This window comes from Haliaeetus albicilla, chromosome 26 (genome assembly GCF_947461875.1).
Source record: "Haliaeetus albicilla chromosome 26, bHalAlb1.1, whole genome shotgun sequence".
NCBI classification, from domain to species: Eukaryota; Metazoa; Chordata; class Aves; order Accipitriformes; family Accipitridae; genus Haliaeetus; species Haliaeetus albicilla.
This window is the reverse complement of record NC_091508.1, coordinates 1,494,509-1,517,519: the sequence shown is the minus strand read 5'-3', so window position 1 is coordinate 1,517,519 and position 23,011 is coordinate 1,494,509. Positions and strand designations below refer to the sequence as shown.

The following is a 23,011-nucleotide window of genomic DNA, read 5'->3' as shown; positions in this document are numbered from 1 at the left end:
CCACATTAATTCGACAAGGGACAGGGGTTTTAAGCCCCTTTTGGAGCTGCACTGTGCAGGTTTTATGGTAGCACTTGCCCCTTGTTCAAGCACAGGCTCAGCTACAAGGCAGTGCATGTCAGCACCTCGCAGGAGTAGTAAATAGGATATGGAACCTACAACAAACTTCACAAATTCAAAAAACTGTGCCGGCCAACCTTTTTATTAGTCCTCAGCTGTTTGCAGCAAATAAATATACCCTGACTTGACAGGGCACACTCCACAGTCCGGATGGAGGCTGCAGAGCAGCTGTGAGCATGTACATCCACACACTGGTCTTCTGGGAAGTACACCTGCTTGATTTGCAACCGGCCCACAAGGCCCGGGCCCTGAGATTGTCAAAATTCAGCCTTTGGTGCTCAGGGGCCTCTTGAGAGAGCCTCAGTGGGCTGCACATACGGGAACCAGATCTCTCGCCTCAGTCCCTGACGCAAGTGAGAAACAAGCCAGAAAGTCTGACTTTGTGCTTTACAAGGCAACTGCTGGAAGAGACACGACCTCGCTCGAAATGCAGAGATCTACAAAGTCACTCTGCATGCTGAAGGCCTTCTTCAGCTCCTCGCACCAGGCACCCAGCACCTCCTCCAGCTCCACGCAGAGGCTCTCCGGGATGCTGAAGGAGTAGATCTGGACCCTGAGACCGTCCTTTATCCTGGGGCAGGAGGCCTGGACCGTGAACACCCTCAGCGGCGTCAGCGCCAGGCAGTTCTCGGCACCTTCCTCCGCGGCGAAGGCGTACGCCACCGGGTAGCCCAGCAGCACCCCGACGACGGTGCAGAGGTTCCAGCCCGCTGGGACGACCTCGCTGGAGGACACGGGGCCGGAGCTGGCGGCCTCGGCAGCCCCTAGGTGGGCGAGGAGGGCGGCGAGGTGGCCCCTGACCGCCTCAGCCTCCGCTGGCCCGCAGATGGCCGGCCCGCGCCGCCCCGCCGAGACGTCCACGAAGGGAGCCGGGCGGGCGCGCAGCACGGCCGCCAGCCTCCGCCGGGCGAGCCCCGGCTGCAGCAGCAGAACCGAACCCTGGGCGCCCAGCAAATGGAGGCGGCGGGGGGCCAGCCCGGCCTCCCTTAACCGGGCCAGGTACCGCCGCAGCTCGGCGGGGCCCGCCGCGCCGCAGTCGTACAGCAAGGCCGGCTTCAGCCCCGCCGCTACCGCCAGCACCTCCCCGGCTAGCTGCAGGGCGCGGGCCGCCGGCCACCGCCGCCGCCCGGTCCCCAGCTCCTCCCGAGCCGCCGCTACCAGCCGCGGCACCGACAGGGCCCTGCCCGCCGGCTCCTCCGCGGCCATGGCCGCGCTTGCGCGGAGGAGAAACCAAAGCCGGGCCCACCGCTTCCGGGTCGGCCTCGGCCCTAGCGCAGGCGGTGGCCCGGGGCGGAGCGGCCTTTCCAGCCGCTCCGCCCCGGCCTAGGCCCGGGCTCGCCCGGGAAGGCCGGGCCGGTGTGGAGCAGCCTTCCCCGGGCAGGCCCAGGCGCCAGCGGCCTCATCGACGAGGAAGAGGTCGTTGAGGAGCGGGCCGCTGCCATCCCCCTCAGCCAGAGCTTGGAGGGGGGACGCAGCTGAGAGCCATCGCCCAGGCTTCAGAGCTGGAGCATGAGCGTGCTTTCAGCTTCAGGGGGCTCCTCACAGCATGCCGAGCTGGTTGTTTTGGGTTTTTTTTAAATATATATGCGTGTACAGTGTGTGTCTATACATACCTATTAAAAAAAAAAAAAAAAAAAGGCAGCAAGCACACTGGAAGCAAGTGTCAGCCTCCCAGTCTGCAGCTAGAGACCAGTTAAAAAGTCAAACTAGACAAGGTGATATTCTCCAGGCGGTTTTAATAGAGCACAGATTATTTCTCCCCACCCCCCCCCGATGATCAAGTATTTATATACAATGTATCAATAGTGGATTAACAAAAATTACAGAATTGAAAATCTGATTTATACATACTAGTTGCTTAAGCAAACAGCTTGAAACAGTGACGGGGCTAGAGGTATTCCTGTAACCCCCTCTGTTTTGAACACTTTCAAAACAAAAGCACCATAGACTGCTGAAATTGCATCAGATGACCAGATTTACAGGTTTTATTCAGATTTAGGCAAGGCACTCGTTAAGAAATAACCTTTTCTGTATGTACAACGTAAGAAACCATGCGGCAAAGCAAAGCATCTGTCACTGCGCCGGGAGCGGCTGCGCCATGTGCATGGCAGGGGTCTGCATCGGCCACCCTTCCTGGTGGTTCTGCAGCAGCCGGTACAGCTGCTTCAGGTGAGCCACGATGTTATCCTTGATGTCGGGCGTAGAGATCTGGAGCCGCACGCTGCCACTGTCAAAGGAGCGCGTGAAGTCACCGGAAAACATTTCGTAGATCATCCGGGCCACAACTGGAATGACCTGTTTAGGAAGAAGTCAGTTGTTTTAGCCTAACGGTCACACAGTATATTCCTGTTATTCTGCCGGAATCCCCTGCCCTGGATGCAGGGGACGGTTTCCACAATAACCTAAAACGTCGTCACAGACTGATGCTGTTCAGCACACGTAGCATTTGTATTTGCCATGACAAAACCCACCAGCCTTACTGGGGTTTCCTGGGGTCAGTAACCACGACAGAGAAGAGGAGGTCTCCGGTATCCGTGGGCATCGATCCAGAGCCAACGCACCGGCCCAGCAAGGCTGGCACGTGTCACTTCAGGGCCTCAGCTCCTACCTGAACCACAATCAGCTTCCTCTCCCTGGGTTTTCCATCAGGCCATTCTTCTCCAAAACAGAAGTAGATCTCATACGGTGGCTGCTTCTCAATTTGTCCTTTCTGATGGGCAATCAGCTCTAGGAAGAAAAGCAGAATGCTGTGGGCTCATCCTCTTTAGTTTAGAAACACTCACCACATCCCATCTCATTATGTCATCCCAGATCTTACCTACACACTGTCCTTTGCCAGAGCCACCTCTTACACATACACAAGTAAAGCTCATTTCTTGCACCCAGAAGAGCTTTCTTTAAAAGCAAGCTCCGATGTTTTTCAGAGCATTAAATGCGTGTACATTCACTTTCTTCTGATGTGCACCTGCTCCCTGGTCCACTGAAGCTGGGGAAGTGGTGACTCCTACCCACGCTCCATGCACAAGCAAACTAATTGGTGCATCCAGGCTGAGCCCCAGTGCAGAGCACCCCTTCCAGTAGTGCCACCAAGTGCCCAGACCAGTATCCAAAGCTATTTTCCAGAAGCAGAAGTTACCTACCGCTTAGGAATGTTTCCAGGCAGAAGAGTTTGACTTTCTTTTGCCTCTCGATCAAATTTGGTGTGGTGGAGGAAGGAGCACAGGGACCAGACCAGTAGACTTTGCACTGGCAGAGCCGGACAGCATAGATGGCATGGCCGCTGACCTCCAGGATCAGTCCCCTGTCCATAACATCCAGCAGCCGACTTGTGAAGATCTTCTGCCTTTCATTGGTGATTTGCTCTGTTCCTGGAAACTTTACTTGCTCCAAACTAATGGGCCCAAAGAGCTCTTCCTGGTCTGGCATAGGACCCAGCTCTCCGTAGAAAAGTCTGCATCCCTGAGGATTGCTTACAGTCGTCGTCGGTCCAGTCTCCTTTCCTCGATACTCAAACTTGATTTCTAGGTCTGTCACTGAGAGAGACACTGTCAGTATGGCTTTTCCTGGACCTTTACATTACTGCATCAGCAGTAGAGACACACCACGCAATCCACACTACAGTCACAGGGATGTTTAAACTATACACAGTTCTCCATGCTAACAAGCAAACAGCCACAGGAAAAAAGTCAAAACACTTTTTTTAAGTACAGTGACAGAAGCGCTACAGATCCATATACTTACTTGGCAGAGAGCTGATCCAGAGCTCAGGGCTGCTGAAGAAGTCATGCTGCAGCGCAGTTGGGGGCATTTCCATATCTAGAGGTTCATTCTTTGGCCACACAGCTTCAGGGCTGCAGTTTTCTGCACTGGCTGGAGCCATTGGAGAATCTACAAAAAGGAAACAATTCTTCAATAAACCAAGATTTTATTTCAAGCATGCACCAACTTACAAGCAAATACCTTCACTAATACATTAGTCTATGCCACCAACCATTGATATTAAGAAATGGAAATGTCTCTTGAATAGGGACATGCTGAGATTGATTCAATTCTTCCTCTTCTTCATCATCGAGATCATTATCCTTTTCATCCCACGGAACGGAGCCAGTGGAACCTGCAAACAAGCACATTCTTGTGGGTAGTCGATCGGTGTGAAACACTGCAATGCATTTCTTGAAAAAATAAATGTAATCTTCATGTTGGCGCTGCACAATATTGGAAATTTGTGTATTTTCCAAATATAAGTAAAAAAAAGGACAAATCTGATCTGTACAACATACTATTTTCAGTTTAATATATAATTCTAGAGGGCTAAGGATACAAACTATTGCCAACATTGGACTGTTTAGCAGAAAACATGCAACTGCATACAGCTTTATTAATTTTAGTACAGGTACACTATGGTTCAGAGTCGTCTTAGTTTAAGTACAACCGGGCTTATGCACACAAAGGCAGCTTGAGAGTTAATGCTGCGGAGGGAAAGGAACTCGCACTGGACAAATGCCTGCTCAGTAACCAGCCCTGTGTCAGCAAGGCCCTCACCTGGATTAATGATTGATCCCTGGGACTGCGGGATATCGCACACTTCATAAATTTTAATAGGATTCATGGGCACCTCCTTGGTGCCATCATACATCAGATTAAATTCCCGGCTTTTGTTAAGAGCACATCGGAGCTGGGCTTTCCACTTTGCAGGGTCTGGCTCATCGACTCCTTCCTGGTACTTTCCCGTTTCCACAGCCCATGCCTGGGGACAAAGTACACTGTGCTCAGTCCAGCCCTCTCAACAGAGCAGCTTTTATCAGAAATCAAACTTCCAAACAAATTCACTGTAAAATCCTTCTCTTGCAGAAGTCTTAACTACAGCTCTTCCGACAACAACAACGGAAATTCCCGCTTTAATAGTTTTTCCCATTAAAAGAAGGGGGAGAAAAAAAGCTGTAAATCCAAATTTCCAAAATCCGTTAGCAATTCTGAACATGCATCTTCATACAAGTTAAGAAAGTGTAAATTGTACAGGATTGTGCACCAAATTTTTTTAGATCTCTTAGGTTCAATATCAAGTCATTTTTGACAGCCATACCCTGCGCAGAAGGAATGGGTTCAGTTAAAATGGAGTGGAAGAGCAGCCACAGGCATCCAGCTGGCCCTCTCCCTCTCTCACCCCAAAATCAGACTATCAGTCCAAGATCCCTCCAAGGCAGAGGTCAGAAATTCCTCAAAGGAGTGTAGGAGTTGTAATGAATCCCTTGGGATAAGAATATTAGGGACAGCAGTGATGACTACTGGAAGTTTGTGGTGGACCTCTTAAGATTTATGCAACAACATTTAATGGTTTGCTGCTAAGAACAAGCCAGCTACCACATCCTAAACCAAGAAGATGAAGCAAATAGCAGTAATCTTCCAGAGTCCATGCAATCGGACATTGTCTGGCCTTTGGTGGTCAGAAAGGGTTAAAGAACTCAACACCATTTCAGGCAGTGCCAAGCTTGGCATCCAGGTGCACAAAATGGCTTTTCTGAGGTCAAAGAAATAGGACAAAATGTGCCTGGAAACAGCTACTGAGATGCCTGTCCAGCTCCTGGGCCAACAATTCAACCCTTTGTCTCTGTTTAAGAGCCGTAGTATATCGGAGCTCTCCCCTCTCTCACCTTGAAGATGGTGTTCTCCTCCTCGTGCTGCGGGCTGTGCCGAGTTGCATGCTTCCAGGGGATTTGAAACCGCTTCGCTTCTCGGTTTAGCCAGATAAGGCCGGGATACATACCACTATCGACCTGGGCTACCAGCCACGGCTTCAAGCGAACTCTTCGCGGGTGTAACGCCATTGTCTACAAAAGACAGGGATAATAGTAGACCAACTGCTAAAGGTTAGTTGAGACTCATATGCATTAAAAAAAATTTAATTTCATGACAAGTGGCCCTATGCCGTGTTACTGCTATTGTTTGTTATGTTACTGCACATTGAAACCACTAATTCAGATTCAGCTAGATGACTCTTCTGCCAGGAGGAGTGAGTTAAAAATGCATCACTAAGCGGGGACCATAACTGTTACAAGAACAACAACTCACTATTAAATATTCCAGTAAGCAGAGAAGGCACGTTATTTGTGTTAACTGAGCGTGTGGAGGGCGAGCCCCAATCAAACCTGAGCTGTAAATGCTGCGCAGGAGATAAAGCCACAAACAAGCCACAGCAAGAACAGGCAGTAGGATTTCAAAAGCCTCCACGTACGCCTTAGCGAAGAGGCCTATCTGATCTAGTTGTTCTTCAGTCGTGTCAGACTTGCATAGAGGAGGAGAAAAACTAATATGCACTGAATTAGAGGCTTTTGCCCCATGTATTGGATCTGGCTGGATCTGGGTGAGAGGGAGTTAATTCTCATAGCAGCCCTCCTAGTGCTGTGCTCTGTATTGGTAGCTAGAAAAGTGTTGATAATACACCAGTGTTTTGGCTACTGCTGCCCAGTGCTGGCACAGCATCAAGGCTGTCTCTCCAACACTCCCCCCTCACCAGCAGGCTGGGGGTGGGCAGGAGCTTGGGAGGAGACACCGACCCAAACTGACCAAAGCAATATTCCACAGCATATGATGTCTGCTCAGCAATAAAAGCTAAGAGAAAGGAGGAGGAATGGGGGGGCATTCATTATTTACGACGTTTGCCTTCCGGAGCAACCGCTATGTATCCTGAAGCCCTGCTTCCCGGGAAGTGGCTGGACATCGCCTGCTGATGGGAAGTAGAAAATAAATCTTTTGTTTTCCTTTGCTTCCGTGCACGACCTTTGCTTTCGCTTTATTAAACTGCCTTTATCTTGACCCAGGAGGGTTTTTTTTTCCACCTTATTTTCTCCCCCCTCATCCTGCTGAGGAGAGGAGTGACAGAGCGTCTTGGTGGGCACCTGGAGTCCAGCCACGGTCAACCCACCACAGCCCAGTTGAGGTAAAGGTGGAAGCGTCAGGCTGAAGCAGAGAGGACCATTTTATCACAGAGACAGACGTTCTTCTGAAAGTCATTTGATGGCTTTTTCATGAATGCTCTGAATGCAGTGTAGTCATTCGCAAACATCACTGACCTATAATAACCAGGATGTTTATCCAGAAGGACATGAACTGCAAGTCTGCCTGCACTCGTGCTAAAAATCGAGTGATGTTGACTTAATGTTTAGGTTTTTTTAAAAAACAACGCTGTAGTTAACTGATCAAATCTGTTGTTGTTTAAGTAGCCCTGTGTTGCTACTACATTTGCAGTCAACCAACAATATTTTTCTTGTGCTGAACAGATACAAAGCCAAACAAACAAAATTAACGACTGTCCCTTGGCAAGAAGCAGCATTTGGTATCTTTAGATTTTGGGAGGGGACTTTTGTGCTACACATTTGCTTAGAAGGTGTATCTCCCAAATTCATTTGTAAATCTTCAGAGAGATGTGAGAAATTACAAATAGTCCCATAAATAAAGCAGTTACAGGATAAGTAAAACGTTTTCCATAAGCCCTGAATACTGCTGCAGGAGTTGCAAAATGTGTCTAGTAGCAGCGACAGAGAAGATTAAAAAATTCTATCCAAGAACTAGGCTAGGAACAGGTTTTATTTGTTCAAACACCTGCAGATCCCATTCAGATGCAAGTGTTCACACAAAATTAATCTGAACACAACTTATTTTATCTGTTAAGCAAAGAAAATGTTCAGATTCAATTGCAAATCATCTCTAAATAACAGTTTGAAAATGTGCTTTGTCAAGGACCTGGGCGTGTTAGCAGACTGCTTCCCAAGAGCTGCAAAGGATCAGAAAGCAATCATCAAAATTATTCTTGTGCTTCTGAAACTCTGCTGTATTAGTTATCTACGTCAAAAATGCTATCAGAATTAAACTTTCAGTAGCATGTTTGCAAAGACACAAAGTCCAGGTTAATCCTGGACTTGGAATTGAGACCAAAACCAGGTATAGATTTCCCTCGCAAAGGAAAAAAGTGACTTCTCATTGTAACAAAGAAATCCTAACTAAAGCTTGCTTCCACAATCTCTTTTACACTCAACTTTACAAGCAGTCCCCTCTGCTTCTAATAACATACACTGCGTACACACACATTTGCAAGACCAGGAGTAAATTCAAACCCACACAACAGGGAGAAAAATTCATGCCTCTCCCAAACAAAATACATTTGGTCATATGGAGGGTGTGCTGGCGCTGCCGTATTAGGTTTGAATTGTCCCTTGGATCACAGACAGCATCTGTCAATACGCAACATTACAATGCTTTATGACCCTTTATCACCAATGACTTGTTGACACAATAACCAAGAGCAAATCAACTTGAATCCCATTGCTGGGCTCAGACGGTGAGTCAGCCTCTTACAACCTTCAACTTCGATCCAGTGGGGTTCACTAACCCCAGAGGCTGCTCCCGCTCCGAGAGCTGCAAGGGTGAGCTTGGGGAACGTCTTCATGCCATTAACTGGATTTGCCAGGGGAGGCTTGGCCCTCATTCAGGACTCCTCAGTGCACATACCCAGGAATCCTCCAGTTTGCTTTATTCCCACTCAAATTGGCTGGGGGGGGGGCGTAATTATCACATCCCTGTGCTGCATTAAATGCATCTCTGGTCAGTGATGTAATTATTCCCCACACCTCAATTATTATTAAGTCAGACATTTTTCCTTGGAGGGGAGACATTTGCCCCAACAAGAACAACTCAAGCAAACTCAGGAACAAGCAGACATCCTGCAGCCACTTCCCTGACGGCCGAGTGACCAAGGTCAGGGCCAGCCCCGGTTAGCCGTGGTGACTCTCGGGGCTCCGGCGCGGTGCCAGCCAGCGTAACGTGCAGCGCACCAGGAAAATGCGACCTGAAGCCGGTCTCGGCCCTGCCGCACGGATGCTTTCACGCTCGGTGTGTTCAGTGCTCCCGCTCCACCCTGTTCACGAAGCCTCTGAAGAAGGAAGGGGTCTTCTCTGGGTTCATCGCTGCGATACCACAGACCTCATTCCACGCTCGTTACCTTTGTTTGATTACATTAGCCTGTATTTTGTGGATCTGTATTCGTTTTTTCAAAGACAAGCAGCTCAATCCTTCACATCAGCGTCTCCACATAGAAACGGGCCAAATTTTCATCTGAGCGTCCAACACTTCATCACCTCCCAACACTGGGAACCTATAGTTCCCACGTTTCAGAGATGTGGACATCACTGTTCTAGCAGCCACCCCTGCTCCCCTGCCCTGCGCCGGGCAAGCAACGCACCTTGAGCACAATTAACTCTTAAAATCCACAGTCCCTGCACCCAAATCTGGCAACCTCAGCCCTCTGCCATGCCCGGACAGCCCATTAAGTTGGAAGGGGCATGAGTTGTCACAGATAATTTGGGTTCTGGGGGTGGTAACGGCTGTGGTCTGATAGCAGCTGCCGGTGAGGGGGGTGTAGGGGGGTAAATATTACCCTCGCCCTAACTCTAGGCCTCGGTTTACGCCAACTTGAAAGATGTAGCCTAGGGCTAATACAGCACAAGCCGCCGGAGCAGACGGGGAAAGGAGCAACACCTAAATGCCTATTACATCTTTACCCTCCCGGCTGCCTTCGGACCCGGACCCCCCCGCACCTTCCCAGCCCGCCCCCGAGCCGCCAACCTGCCCACGGCCACCCGCGCGTTTTCCAGCACCGACCAACACCCCCCCGGCCCCGCCACGGAGCCCGCTCCCCGGCCAAGAGCCCCCCCGCGGGAACGGGGCTTCGCGAGGGGCCGCGCCGCGATCCCACCAGCCGCCGGGCGGATCCGCGGCGGGGGTCGAGTCGGGTGGGGCGGGGCGGGGGTCGGTCCCGCCGGGCACCGCGACCCCTCCCCACCCCCCTCGCCGCTGGAACTTACCCCTCCGGCGGGCGGGGACCGGCTCCAGCGCCCGCGGGGGCTCTCGGCCGCCCCGCGGGGCCCACGCGTGGGCGCAGCGGCGGGGCGGCGCCGGGCAGCGGGGCGAGGGGAGCGCGGCCGCGGCGGACGCTCACCGCCAGCCCCGCCCCGCCCCGCCCCGCCCTCACCTGCCCAGGTGCGCCGGGCGCAGCCGCGCCGCCGCCCGCTCCGCCCACGGCCACGGGTGGGGGGGGGGGGCTCCGGTCCGCGCCCGCGGAGCTGCGGCAGCGCCGCGTCCTCCCACCCCGAGGGTCTCTGCGGCCCCGTCGTTTTACCGCGTCTCTCGTCGGTTTGGGGTTTTTTTGGTTTTTTTTTTTTTTTTTGGTGGGGTGTTGAGGAGAGAAAACAAAAGGAAAAGCTCCGGGTTTGGGTTTTGTTTTCCGCGGTGCAAAGCGTATTTGGCCCAGCCGATCAAAGACAAAAAGTCCGCGGTCCTTAACGCGAAGCCGCGGGCACCCGGGTTCCTCCGAAACGCCTAAAAACCTCCCTCCTCCCTGCCCGCACACCTACCGTGGGCTGCGAGGGGGGGACCCGCAGCATCTGCCCCCCGGCCCGGCCGCAGCCTTCCGCCGCGGCCTCCGCCAGCCTCCCGGTTCGCTGCTTTTCTTTGTAGGTGGAGAACCGTGACTCAGTGGTGAATCTTGGTTTCAAGAGATCATACCATACTTCACCATTCAGTTTCAACGAACCAGAAAATAACAGTGGGAATTTCCCTTCTCCTTCCCATTGTGAACACTATGGATAGTGCAGCATCCTGGTTTTGGAAAGGCTGACTTGCTCAGCTCAATCCTGTGCCAAGACTTTGGAACCACGCAAAATTTTGAAAACCTTCACGCACAGAGAAAATGTACTTCTGCATTTTTCTTGGAAAGTTTGCCTCACAAGGCACCACGTGCAAGACAAATCTTTCAGGCTTCATTCACCACTGAGATGCAGCCACTCAGAGGTAACACTTAGCAGGAGTTTGTCAGCACATAATAAAATCTTTCTGGCAATAAGGAAAAGACAATAGGTGACACTCAGAGGTTAATGTTTTCTCTGTGGGATAGCACTGCAATGGTGGATTTTGATATGCAAAACAAGGGACAGCCGCTCCCGTAATAATACCTCCTACCATGTCGTTTTTTCCTGCTGTATAAAAACCTGCAACAGTATGGCCAATTTGGTGAGCAACCGGGAAGAGACACGGAGAGACGTTGGGCTGAACTCCTAGCCGAAGTATGAGGGATCTTTGATCTCTCCTCCGATGGGTCAGCACAAAAGGTGCTGCTCATTCTCCCAGCGTTCCTCCTGTCCACATGTCCATCCTGCCTGGTGACAGGGAAATTTAAGGATGCTTCAGGTGTGCTTTCTTTGTGGTCTGATGCTCGGGGAGCTTTGGAAGCAGACACCAGCCGTGATGCTGCGCGCTCACCCGCGCTGTCTGCGACGGAGGGCTGGGAGCAGCCCTGGGCAGAGCTTTGCTCTTTCTTGGCCCGCTGCAGGGACACTGGGGATTGCCCAACCCACGAGAGGGGTCTTGGGGCAGGTCAGGGCTGGGGTATTTAAAATAATGGAGCGATGAGGCAAGATGACTAGGCCAGGGCTGCTCCAGCGTGGGCGAAGGATCTAGTCTTGCCTCCAGTTTCATTGAAGCTGGTCCTCTCGCGCCCGGCAGCTGTGCCTGCCTGCACCCTGCTGCCTTTGTTACAGCCTCTGCTGCCTTCACGGAGTGGTAACGCAGATGCCAAACAAATGAGTCTACCCAGCCCTCTGCAGGGTTTGGGTTTTTGTTGTTTTTTTTTTTCTTGAGTTTCTACCAGCCTCTGCTGAAGCATGTGGCAGCATGTTGTTTTAGTGAACTGATGGGAAATAAGCTGTCTTTTTCCATGCTCTTGGCTGGGAAACTCCACAGCTTTTGAGCTGTATAGGTGATAATCTAGGGATAGCTCATTAGGCAGGACATGTAATCAGACATTAGCTGTTTGCAACTAATCATCCAAAGTGTTCGCTCTGACATATGTAAAGCATTGATCCTAACCCTTCAGGCAGCCAAATAGCACCAAGCTCTTTATTGTAGCGTTTTCTAGATATCATTCTTTTTATTTTTAGTTCTTTCTGCTTATATTTACCTCTACCTGCATTTTTTTTTTCAAATCAAATGAAAAAATCCTTTGGCCAATAAACTGTACTTCATGAAGTGACATTCTACTGGCTGAGAGACAGCAGCGCTTTCGGTACAGTCTGCAGGGCACACTTGTTGGACAATGAGAGTATATGCTGAGGAAATTTCATACCAGAAGCTATAGGATTTACTTTATTTCAGTGCCAAATTAACATCAGTACTATTTATCAACACGATTGTATGTCGTGATACCTGCAACAGCAGCAGCTAGGCTTTGTAACCCACGTCTCTTGCAGTCCTTTGTTCCCGGCTGGAAAAGATTGTAGTCATCAAAACAAAGGGGAACCATTTTCTCTCCTGGGAACAGATCACTAAGTTCCCATAAGGCAAAACAAAATTATGCAATGAGGCAAGACAATGTCCTGGGCATGTGGAGTCTTGTGTGCTCTCAGCGCTCACATTCCAGCATGCAGCCTCGGTGCAGGAGAGCAGTACAAAATGGTGGAAGGCTTCACACCAGCGCCTGCAAATCTCCCCAGCTGTGCGGCAGGAAAAAGTGCGATGAGCCTTCTCCACCCCTGTCCCAGCAGCAGCAGCTCTTCTTCTTGAAAGCTGTTTGTGACCCAGAGACAACTCATGCCCTCACCAGATATTAGCCAAGATGATTCAAAAAATATCATTGAGGGAAAAAAGCTCTTTCTTTACATGGTATACGTAACTGACCATGGGAAAATGGAGAATGCAACAGAACTATTTTATAAATAGCACAGTGACTGTGGCTGCCAAAGACTTCTTTCTAGTAGGTCTAGCTAAGAGACAAGTGCTGGGGGGTAGATCCAGTATAACTTTTTTTGATGAGCCAGACCTCAAGCTGCTCTGCTGCAGACAAGTGGTCTTAGACTCAGGGGCTGAAGCATTTACAAAAGGAAGGATTGAGTTTATTAATCATGTTGCGTTCTTCTAGGCATAAAGATAGACAAACAGGATTCGCCTACATTATTAAATAAAAATATACCTTTTCCCTGAAAGAGAACAGCCTTAACCTTTCTGGCATCTCCTCCAGTCCTTCCCATCAACCTCCATACTTCTGCAGTACTGCCTATATCCTCTTCTTGCTTAAAGCTCTTAAGTGAAACCATACATTGCCTGCATATCCTTATATACAGAAGTGCAAAGTCATACTATACTCCTGCCAATCTGTGTATGTATATATACATGCAATACTACTGATGGGTTACTTACACATGTGAGTAGATTCAGAACAAACCTTATTCTTACAGGGGAGTAAAAATCACTATAGTGTTCCACAGTATCAAATTTTAGACTGATTCTTAACTGGTGTTCTTCCATGTGAGAAACTCTTCTTTCCAAAACAATGAAAAAAAAATTCCAGAAAAGTGAACAGCTTCAATCCTTCTGGGCCTTTACATTATTGTAATTGGGAGTCTATTGTTTCCTATTAATGCTGCTCTAATCCTCTTAAAGGAAGAATCCTATCTAGATGTCAGGCTGGCTCAGATGCCTTTATAGCTACAGGTCATTTCTTTCCAGCTGACACATGTAACAGTTGGATTCAGAACTGCTGGTATGATATGGATAAAAGCTGGTGGCTCCAGTAAGAAAAGAAAAGACTAGTACGTTGTCTGCAAAGAGGAGGGTTTGATCTCTGGTGGTAGGTGGCTCGCTCTCTGCTACCAGGCTGTGGTGAGCAGCTGCAGAACAGAAGGAGGCTGGGGTAGAGCTTTATGTTGTATCTGTAATAAAAGTGGTAAGCCAGTGGGAAGGGTAAGTAGGAGGAGTATTTCAGTGGATAAAGGCCCAAAAGGTGGAAGGGGAACAAGGATAACTCAATACTTCAAAAAATAGGGAACCTGTTATTTTTTAACTGAGAGTTTTAAGAATGAATTGTGAAAATGAGAGAAATATGCATATTTGTATCTATCTGCATTTATTGGTTGTCTCAATCACTTTCTATAGAGCAAAGCCTATAGTAGGCGTTCAAATTAGCTTTATGCATTAGCAGGTTTTTTTCAGGGGAGTGGTGTCAGTTTTATGTGCTTATTTTTTCAGGATTTGCTCTCTGTAATTGTTGTTTGTTACTGTGCCCTATTTCACTGAACCATTGAGTATCCCCCACAAGCAGGTAATGAATGCCAGTACTGAAAAACTAATGTTAGGGAAGTTCACTTACAATCCCTCTTTGTTTCTAGAAAAACCACAGTAAAATGAGTGGGGCTGTACATCGTGTGTAAATGGAACCTTGGCTCCTAAATTATTTGATGTGAAGGTATTAATGTGCAGAAGGACCCTGAGCCTCTGGTGTCTGCTCCTAAATAGGGCACAGCTCAGAGCATCTGAAGGTCTCTGACTTGTAGGTCAGAATCTCCTAATGATCTTAGTTATTTTTATACATGTCTGATACCACATGTTATACTGCCCTAATGCAGAGAAGCAACTCTACAATCACCAAGGGAGCACACAAAACTGTGGCGGTGGAAACTCTAGGAGAGAAAGAGGAAGAAGAAAGTAAAACACAAAAAAAGAAGGTGAAATAGCAAGACACAATATTAACATCAAATAAAAGCACAAGACAGTGAGAAGAAAAAGAACAAAAAAAAAGCAAATAAAGGTGATAAAAGGACAATACAAGCAAAGGACTTTGGCAGTGTTTTCCTTTTGTTCCTTCTTTGTTTAATCTTGCTTTACGGAGCAAAATGGGACAACAGTTCACCAATGCCGAAGGGGAGCAAGCAGAGATTGATGTTGCAGAATTGCAGGAATGGTATAAGAAATTTGTGGTTGAATGTCCCAGTGGGACCCTCTTCATGCACGAATTCAAGCGGTTCTTCGGGGTCCAGGATAACCGTGAAGCAGCAGAGTATATTGAAAACATGTTCAGAGCCTTCGATAAGAATGGGGTAAGTGGTGAGGAGTTTTTGCAATTATTTGTCTAATAATTTGCATGTCTGTCTTCTGTAATTTGGAGGTGGTTTGGTGCAGTTCCCACCCTTGTTACCATGCTTCGTGAGACTAAGGTAAGGGCGATGGACCTGCTAGGGCAGGTGAAGGAGCATATGCTGCACTACTTTGTATGGGCTGGTATGGATTTATCTTCTCATAAATCTGTACACAAATTAAGGACAGAATGTCCCTTTAAGGGACTAAGGATGAATTAAAAAGTTGAAATTTAGGCAGCCACATTTTAAGACAGTATTGTTGAAAGATCCTCAAATTGCCAAGGCTGCTACATGGAAAAAAATATTTATCTGTTACGACAGAGGGGGAATTATAGTGGAGGAAAGTCGTACTCAGGCTTGCTATACATTGGAGGAAATGCATATATATTGTATGAACAGGTGGCATGTAACAAAATATTGATTTTAGCTGCTCAAAAGTGAAGGAATGCTGAACAATTCAGACATTCTGGTTTTGATTCCCTTTGCTGTATTTGTCATCAGACACCTGGGAAAAGTGGGCTTTCTGGTTTAGTAGCAGTTCATGCATACCCATGTATTGGTGCAAACGATAGCCTAATACTAGCCTGTGATATTTCAGATACTCAAAAAAAAAAGTTGTATGGTTGGCTTTCTCATCTTGAAATGCGTAAGCAGTGCTTGCCAAACAGTTCAATTTTTTTCCTGAAGCTCTTGATCATATTCAAAGCAGGGGGTTGTTTGTTGCTGTGTATCAATACAGGAAAAGGGGAGACAAGTCTGTCATCTCCCAGCTATACCAATTTCCCTTAAGCTCCCTTTGAAACCAGTGGCAAAATCATTTTGAGGTGGCAATAAAGGTCAGTTTGTGAGAAAGGATAAAAAAAGCCTTGGAAGATGTGGGCAGGTCAGAGACTTCTCTCAGAATTTGAAGTTGGCAAAACCTAAATTCCTGCAGAAAACTGAAGGTCCAGGTCCAAATTGTGTTATGAAAGCTGTGCAGAAAGGGTTGCAGAGCAAATGGTGTGCATAAAAGGTGAAGTCCCATTCCTAGTTTATAGAAGTTTTCCTAATAAGACTGAAAATCTGTTTTTAAGGGATGCTGGTACTTGCATATATTAAAAACACTAAATTAGGCCTAGGTTCATGTTTTTGCTTCAATATGCCCATGGTATATAATCAGTTGAGCAGGACCTAACAATCTAAAGGATTATTAGTAATATGGTAAGAAAATAAAAACAATGCCTCAATTGTCTTTTTATGCTTGCTGGCCTCCAAGGTCCAGCAGTAGCAGGTTTTGCTCAGTTCCTGCAGAACATTTCAGTGCCCGCAGCAGAGTGTGCTGGGCAGGAGATGCAGAGCCCAGATCTTCCAGGGGGTTTTGCTAACTGGGTTGGGAGGGCTGTAAAGCTTAGCCCTGGGGATGGTGTTGATCTGCATGAGGACCATTTGCTGGGGGCTGCCAAGGGAGCCCTGCATCCCTTCCCTGTCTGAAGTTTTTAGGAGGATGAACACCTGATGTAAATCCTTTATTGTGGGTGTTCTTGCTGCCTCCTTCTGAACTGTGGCATTTTCATTGTCATGGTCTTCCTCAGATGAATCAAGATCAGACAAGGGGGAGGGATGGAAGAAAGGGGTAATAGTTGGATGTTAGTCTCAGTGGTGAAGCAGCTGAAGTCATTGAAAATGGCGATCCCTGCCCAAAAAGTCAATACTGCACTGATCTTCATCTGCCTCCCTATCCTCCATGTAATCTGTGGTGTTTGGGGGTATTTAAATTGCTTATTTCTGGCATCGTGGTTGGTGTCCCCTCTTACTGCACTGTAGGAGCACTGCTTTGCTCTTGACTGTCACACTCCTCATGAACTCATCCTCGGTGCAGAAGGGTATGGCTGTGCTTACTGATGGTCTTGAACAGGCACAGATCTTCTGTAAAGTGGCAAATAAATAGCTGTCCTGTCGATTATCTTTTTGACAGTTATGCAGGTTTTGTAAGCAGTTTTCTGTCAACTATACCCTGTTAAGTATCATTCAGCTGCTGCTTTTCTGTTTCTACAGGATAATACCATTGATTTTCTGGAATACGTAGCTGCCTTGAATCTTGTTTTACGAGGAAAACTGGAACACAAGCTGAGGTGGACGTTCAAAGTATATGACAAGGATGGGAATGGCTGCATAGACAAACCTGAGCTGCTGGAAATTGTTGAGGTAAGTAGGCATTGCCTAATCACTTATTTAAGCAATCGCTGTTCTTTGGCAATTTAATGATGTATATGGGTTTTGTGATAGATAATCAGGTTTCAAGGCAGCTGTAGACAGTGATGAGGTGAAAATGCCTGACCTTGGTGAAAGGGTTATGTGCTCAGTGGTTTGGTGGAGCCTGCTGGGGTGGCTGAGGGATCAGTTACACCCATGTGGGCAGCCTGGCCCCTGCTGCTGCTGAAGCTGTCCAGAAATGCAGCATCTGGGTGCTTTTGTGGAGTTCCTGTATCTCTGCTCTGCCTTTCTTTTCAACGTTTTTACACTGAGATTCATTGCACTGGCCAGTGGCAGAGGGTTTCACCCCATGCTCCTTACAGGAGCCAAGTTTCCTGTCTGAGTAGCTGGTGAGAGTATGCCAAGAGGCACAAATTAGTACAGGAATCCCTTTTGTAATTATTCCTTTCTGGGTTTCTGTTATGTTCTGCACTTAGCTTTAATTAGTGACTGTGTGAAGGTGTGAGAGGAGGCATGGGGCTTAGCAGACAGTCAGACACAGCGTACCTGAGTTCTCACTTTAGGTAAATATCTTGGTGATTGTGCTAGAGTCACCCCTGCACCACAGGTGCTGTTACCCTTGCACAGCAGTACTTGTGAGGCTTAATCAATGGTTATCAAACATTTTAGGATCTCGGGTGTAATGTAGCATCAAGAAAACATCAGAAACTGAATCTGTGGAAAGCAGGTCCTTTGGGCTGGAAAGTGTGACCAGCCTTTTACCTGCAGCACCAGCAGCAGGTGTGGGAGCATCTGAGGAGCTTGTCTGGGGCAGGCTCAATTATAGTTTTGAGGTCAGCCAGGAATTGGCCAGAGCTGTGTTAGGCCCTTGCTAATCCCCTCTCTGGGAAGACTTCAGACAAACCCTTCAGCCTAAGGAGTAAAGTTAATAATGAACAGGCGGTTGTCATGGGAGGAATAGATAAAATCTGCCCCTTTCCAGTGACAGAGTGGAACAGAAACTATGGGTCAAAATATGTGCTAATACAGGTTTGATCTTGCAGCTCCGGCACAAGTTCCCTGGGAGAGAGGGCTGGGTAAGTCCAGATGTGCCTGGCCTCAGATGTTAGAAAAAAAAAAAAAATCATACTCAAAAGTCAGATGACTTTCCCATCTGTGAAACTCTTGCCTTGTTCTTTGTAAAGGAACCCTGAGGTCTGACCAATTTATGTAAGGAAAATAGGAGGGCAGCAGCTTCAAAGAGCAAATGAAGTAATCTGCAGTGTGTGTGAGCATAAGGTCAGAGGTTTCATTAAAGGTCTGAGGCTGTTGAGTGGCAGATCTTTCTAGAAAGGTTAAAACCGCAGCCTTTGTAAAAGACCTTTACACTGTTGGGAAGATAGCGGAGTTCACTTCTTTTCATTTTCTTCTCCTAACCTGTGAATTTCTTTTCAGTCTATCTACAAGCTGAAGAAAGTGTGTCGGTCAGAGGTGGAGGAGAGGACCCCATTGCTCACACCGGAGGAGGTTGTGGACAGGATATTTCAGTTAGTGGATGAGAATGGGGATGGTAAGTGATTGGTGGCTCAGATTGCAGTCATTCGTAATGAGAAGTTATCTGTACTGGGCAGGCTAGCTTTAATTACATCTATCAAGAAATCGCTTAGGACTATTATGTTACTCATATTAGACACGTTGGGTTTGGTTCTGGTCTGTTTCTTAGAACCGAGAATAACTTGGTGCAGCAGGATGAAATAATTTTCATTGTTATTTTAATGTAAAATACAAAGGGGTCACTATTCTGTCTGGATTTTGATGCCACAGAGATCTCATCCTCTGAAAGCACCCAGTAGCCAGAGTGCAGGTCCCAGTCCCAGCACAAATAGCCTGTGTAAAGACAGTGGCTCCAGTCAAATTGGAGCTTGCAGGATCAGACTTGCAATCCTCCTGGAGGAGCATGTGTAAGCTAATGCAACATTTCATGTTAGCCGAAGGGGATGGGGTAGGTGTGAATGCATTGGGTTACAGCGTGGTGGTTTGTCTTTCAGCTAGCTGGCCTAAACTACATGGGGAAATTAAGTATAGCTTTTGTCTTATTAGCATATTTTTCTGAAACGTAGAGGGCTTTTACTTCCTGCCTTCTTGTCTTATCTGTCGTGTTTTGTCTCCCTATCTTGTGTCCTCATCTCCTACACAGGGCAGTTGTCTCTTGACGAGTTCATTGATGGGGCCAGGAAAGACAAGTGGGTGATGAAGATGTTGCAAATGGATGTAAACCCTGGGGGATGGATCTCTGAGCAGAGGAGAAAGAGTGCTTTGTTTTAAGAAATTCAGTTTTGATACAGCTGAAAATGTGATGCTGACTACAGCTGTGGCTCTCTTACTCTAGGGTGGTAGTGGCTTTCCTTTTTAATACAATCTCGGCACCCAGATGAAAACTTCAGTGGTTTATGAAGCCATATCTCAATCTAAACCCCACGTGCTGCATACTGCTGGTACCCAGAGTCTATATTTGGCCCATGAATAAGTCTTTCTCTGGACACAATATGGTGTTTGCCAGCTCTGGTTTTTGGTTACACCCCAAGGAACAAACTTTTTGTGGCTTCCTGCAGTGGATCCTAGGCAGGGTTTTAGTGTGATGACAGGATTGGGAAGTGAGAAGTCCTGACACAGTGGTACTGTCTCCAGTGCAGACTAGTGTTTGCATCATTCGTGCCTGCAGAGATATGAACACATCAAACCAAAAGAGGTGCTCTAGCAGGCTTTATACATTCAGGGGGTCCGTATGCATATTTAGTAGACAGTACTACTGCTAAAGTAAAATTATTGAACACCAACATACCGCTATCAAAAATGAGAGTTGGATTATAAGCGGTAGCCAAGACAGTACACAGCCTTGAGGAAAACATAATGTGTGGGCTGGAGAGGTGGAGCAGTAACTCCTTGCATCTCCCTCCTGTGGACCAGAGTCTGCTCCTTCTACCTGTTCAGAGACCTGGGCTTCTGTGGGGCTGGAAAAAGGCTGTTTCCAAACACTGAGCAGTAGTAGGAATTGTACCTCTTCTTGGCAGCCACATATAGAGGACAGTTTTGCACAAGTGTGATTCTGTTCCCTTTGAGCCTGTTTCTTACTGAATCATCACTCTAGAACAGCTTTTCCTGCCCCGTGAAGACTGAATGAGCTCAGGGAGCTCCGGGACTTTCACTGCACTGGGAGAAGTTTTGTGTGGAGGGGGAGATAAGGGAAGAGCAGAGTTTTGCTTGGCAGCATCTCTGCAATGAGAGGATTAGCGCTCCTTTATCAGCAGGACCACAGAATGGAACAAGTGACAAAATCAGAGTGAGTTACTGAAGTAGTACAGTGGTTTTACACTGGACTTAATTTAGCCACAGACTATAGAAATAAAATTTGCACAGGTTGTAGGCTGAGCTCTGCTATTCTAACCCATATTCCTACATATACGTGTATATGGAAAGAGAATTTGGGCTGAACCACTATTTTGGTTCACCATTATTGGATTTATTGTTTTATTTGTAAGAAAATTTTCCCCAGGAAAATAACACGTGTTTCTCTGTTTTATTTTAATTTTCCCATGGGATCAGTGGGCCAGGTCATACCCAATGAAAAGATTTGTAATCCCTTTTTTGTGGCCTTTAATTGTGACTGTAGTATCTTTCATTAGTTGATTAGTTTGCTGGTTTGTGGTCTTGTCAATTTAACCAATGTTTAAATTCAGGAACATGAGGAAGTATTCAGGATAAGATACAATCAGTGCTAGAGTTCAAATACATATACATTTCCACTTCTAAATAGCCTTTCTAAGAGTTCTCTGTAAATGCACACTAGCTTGTGGCATGTTTACTTATCAGAGATGATTAGACTTCTAGTTTATGCTGCTGTAAGGCAGCTGTTTAAAGCTCATTCAAGTCAATAGTTTCAGCCAAAGATCTGAAAGAAAGAAAATCTTACTTCTGACTTGAGGGCCCGGAAGAAAAGATTCACTTTACTGATTTTACAACTTGTGGACAAATGTTTTGATGGGAGGATACAAATCTCAAATTCCTTAAATTTCAGCATCTCAACCAACATAACACACTCTGCTTCTTGCACAATTTTTAAGTGGATGTTTAGTTACTATAGTTGTGTACTGCAGGTTTACTTAAATGCTTTAAATTCTCTTGTTCTGTTCACCTGGTCAGATCAGGCATGGAAGAAGCTGTTTGGTGTCCCCCACACCAGCAGTCCTCTGCTGGGGTGGTAGAGGGCATCCTAACACTGAGCACTTGTACAGCTCTTGGTAGAAATTTTGTAACATATGAATTTAATAAAGAAAGATTTATTAAAATTCTATCTGTTTTGTGGTATCTATTTTTCATTTAGAATGAAGGTGAAGAAGTGTGTAAGCACCTGAGTATCTGACCAAAACTGTAGTCTTTGAGACTGACACAATGAATGTAAGGGAGGTGTTAAGTGTAAGAGCTAACCCGGATAAGACACATATAAGGCAGAGATGGGGATGCTATTGCGGATGCGGAGTAGGAAAGGAGTCTCTTCTGTTTAACTTCTATGCAATGACAGTGAAAAGCATAAATGTATCATTTAAAAAAAAAAAAATCTCTCAGTGGAATTTGAAGTAGGTGGTTAGAATATAGTGAACTGACAGTGCAGCAATGAGATGGCCCCTGCCAGGACTGAAACAGGAACCTTGAAGAATTTAGGGCCTAATGTTGGACTCAGCAGCCGGATGGTTCCACCTCCTCTGGCCTGGGCAGACTTGGGATGGTAACGGTGCATGTGGTGGGTAATGCTTGTGTTAGTGCTGGCATAACCCAGTGGAAAATTGTTCCTCTTATCAATCGTGTAATCTTTTGTCAAGGTGCTTTAGTCTTAGTCCTATTTTTAAATCCATAGGTATAAATGCTTTGATCTCCTCCCAAACTCAATTCAACATTCACATCAAGCTGTTGATGTCAGATACTTTGCATAATCCATTTTTCCAGACTTACAGCCCAGCTAGAATTGGATTTGACTGATCGGATTTCTTTTTGGTCTAAATTGGGAAACAGGATGGCTTGGAAAAGGCAAATGCCTTGTGATTTTTCTGAGCTGCTACCATCTGCTCTGATGTTTGATGCCCCTGAAGTTGGGTAGGGTTGAAGGTGAAATAATCAGGTTAAAAAGCTGAAGGTGAGGTTCTTGTTGAAAGGGGCTGATGGGGAGAGGCCCCAGAAAACAGGAGCCAGGGAGGCATCGCATCCTAAAATACTCTGGAAGGTGCGTTCCTGGGGCAAGTGCTGAGCAGCAGAAATAATGAGGCTGAGAAGGGAAGAGGATAATTACATCTAACTATGCTTAGCCATGCTCTTTATTTGTCTATACACCTGATGTTCTGAGAGGGGAGGTTCACCCATGGGTAGCTGGGGTTCGGTGGCTGCCCAGAGGAAAGGTTTGTGTCCAGGTCATTCCCAAAGCACCCAAGTGCAGCTACCCCTTGAAAATGTCGTGTTGAAAAACAGAGTGGCCATGCCAGGACTCATACAGCCCTGTGCTGATTGCTTTAGGGACTTTTTGTGGTCTCCCCATACTCGTCCTTTCCTCAGCGCCCGTGGTCAGCTCTGGCAGTATGGGAAAATACTCTTCTTTCTTTCCTCTTCCTCCTCTTCAAAGGAAACTGCACCTCAGAAGTTTAGAAAGTATCTCAAACACGTTACCCTTAAAAACCGCGTATTTAAGGTAATCTAATGGTGTTCTGGGATCTGAT

General features: G+C 47.1%; 3 protein-coding genes across 3 annotated transcripts; 1 reads left to right on the top strand and 2 right to left on the bottom strand.

Annotated features, from left to right (window-relative positions):
- Nucleotides 1-186: 186 nt before the first annotated feature.
- On the bottom strand, nt 187-1,372 carry C26H1orf74 (chromosome 26 C1orf74 homolog). Its single transcript, XM_069771847.1, has one exon. The coding sequence runs from the start codon at nt 1,324-1,326 to the stop codon at nt 508-510; it is 819 nt and encodes a 272-aa protein (XP_069627948.1). The 5' UTR covers nt 1,327-1,372; the 3' UTR covers nt 187-507.
- Nucleotides 1,373-2,077: 705 nt separating this feature from the next.
- IRF6 (interferon regulatory factor 6) lies at nt 2,078-10,125 on the bottom strand. Its single transcript, XM_069770750.1, has 8 exons — nt 9,978-10,125; nt 5,772-5,948; nt 4,663-4,867; nt 4,112-4,234; nt 3,862-4,008; nt 3,261-3,653; nt 2,729-2,847; nt 2,078-2,415 (listed from the first exon to the last, which is right to left on the bottom strand). The coding sequence occupies exons 2-8, from the start codon at nt 5,943-5,945 to the stop codon at nt 2,194-2,196; spliced, it is 1,383 nt and encodes a 460-aa protein (XP_069626851.1). The 5' UTR covers nt 5,946-5,948; nt 9,978-10,125; the 3' UTR covers nt 2,078-2,193.
- Nucleotides 10,126-14,330: 4,205 nt separating this feature from the next.
- GUCA1B (guanylate cyclase activator 1B) lies at nt 14,331-21,595 on the top strand. Its single transcript, XM_009927801.2, has 4 exons — nt 14,331-15,038; nt 17,112-17,261; nt 18,705-18,819; nt 19,447-21,595. The coding sequence occupies exons 1-4, from the start codon at nt 14,835-14,837 to the stop codon at nt 19,572-19,574; spliced, it is 597 nt and encodes a 198-aa protein (XP_009926103.1). The 5' UTR covers nt 14,331-14,834; the 3' UTR covers nt 19,575-21,595.
- The last annotated feature ends 1,416 nt before the right edge of the window (nt 21,596-23,011 follow it).

Bases quoted from the DNA above. Each gene is read 5' to 3' on its own strand.
- C26H1orf74 (XM_069771847.1), bottom strand. From the start codon at position 1,326: ATGGCCGCGGAGGAGCCGGCGGGCAGGGCCCTGTCGGTGCCGCGGCTG.
- IRF6 (XM_069770750.1), bottom strand. From the start codon at position 5,945: ATGGCGTTACACCCGCGAAGAGTTCGCTTGAAGCCGTGGCTGGTAGCC. The intron at 4,235-4,662 runs GTGAGGGCCTTG...GCTTGTTTGCAG, and splicing joins GGGATCAATCATTAATCCAG to GTTCCACTGGCTCCGTTCCG. The intron at 4,009-4,111 runs GTTGGTGGCATA...TCCTTTTTGTAG, and splicing joins TCCATTTCTTAATATCAATG to ATTCTCCAATGGCTCCAGCC.
- GUCA1B (XM_009927801.2), top strand. From the start codon at position 14,835: ATGGGACAACAGTTCACCAATGCCGAAGGGGAGCAAGCAGAGATTGAT. The intron at 15,039-17,111 runs GTAAGTGGTGAG...CTGTTTCTACAG, and splicing joins GAGCCTTCGATAAGAATGGG to GATAATACCATTGATTTTCT. The intron at 18,820-19,446 runs GTAAGTGATTGG...TCTCCTACACAG, and splicing joins AGTGGATGAGAATGGGGATG to GGCAGTTGTCTCTTGACGAG.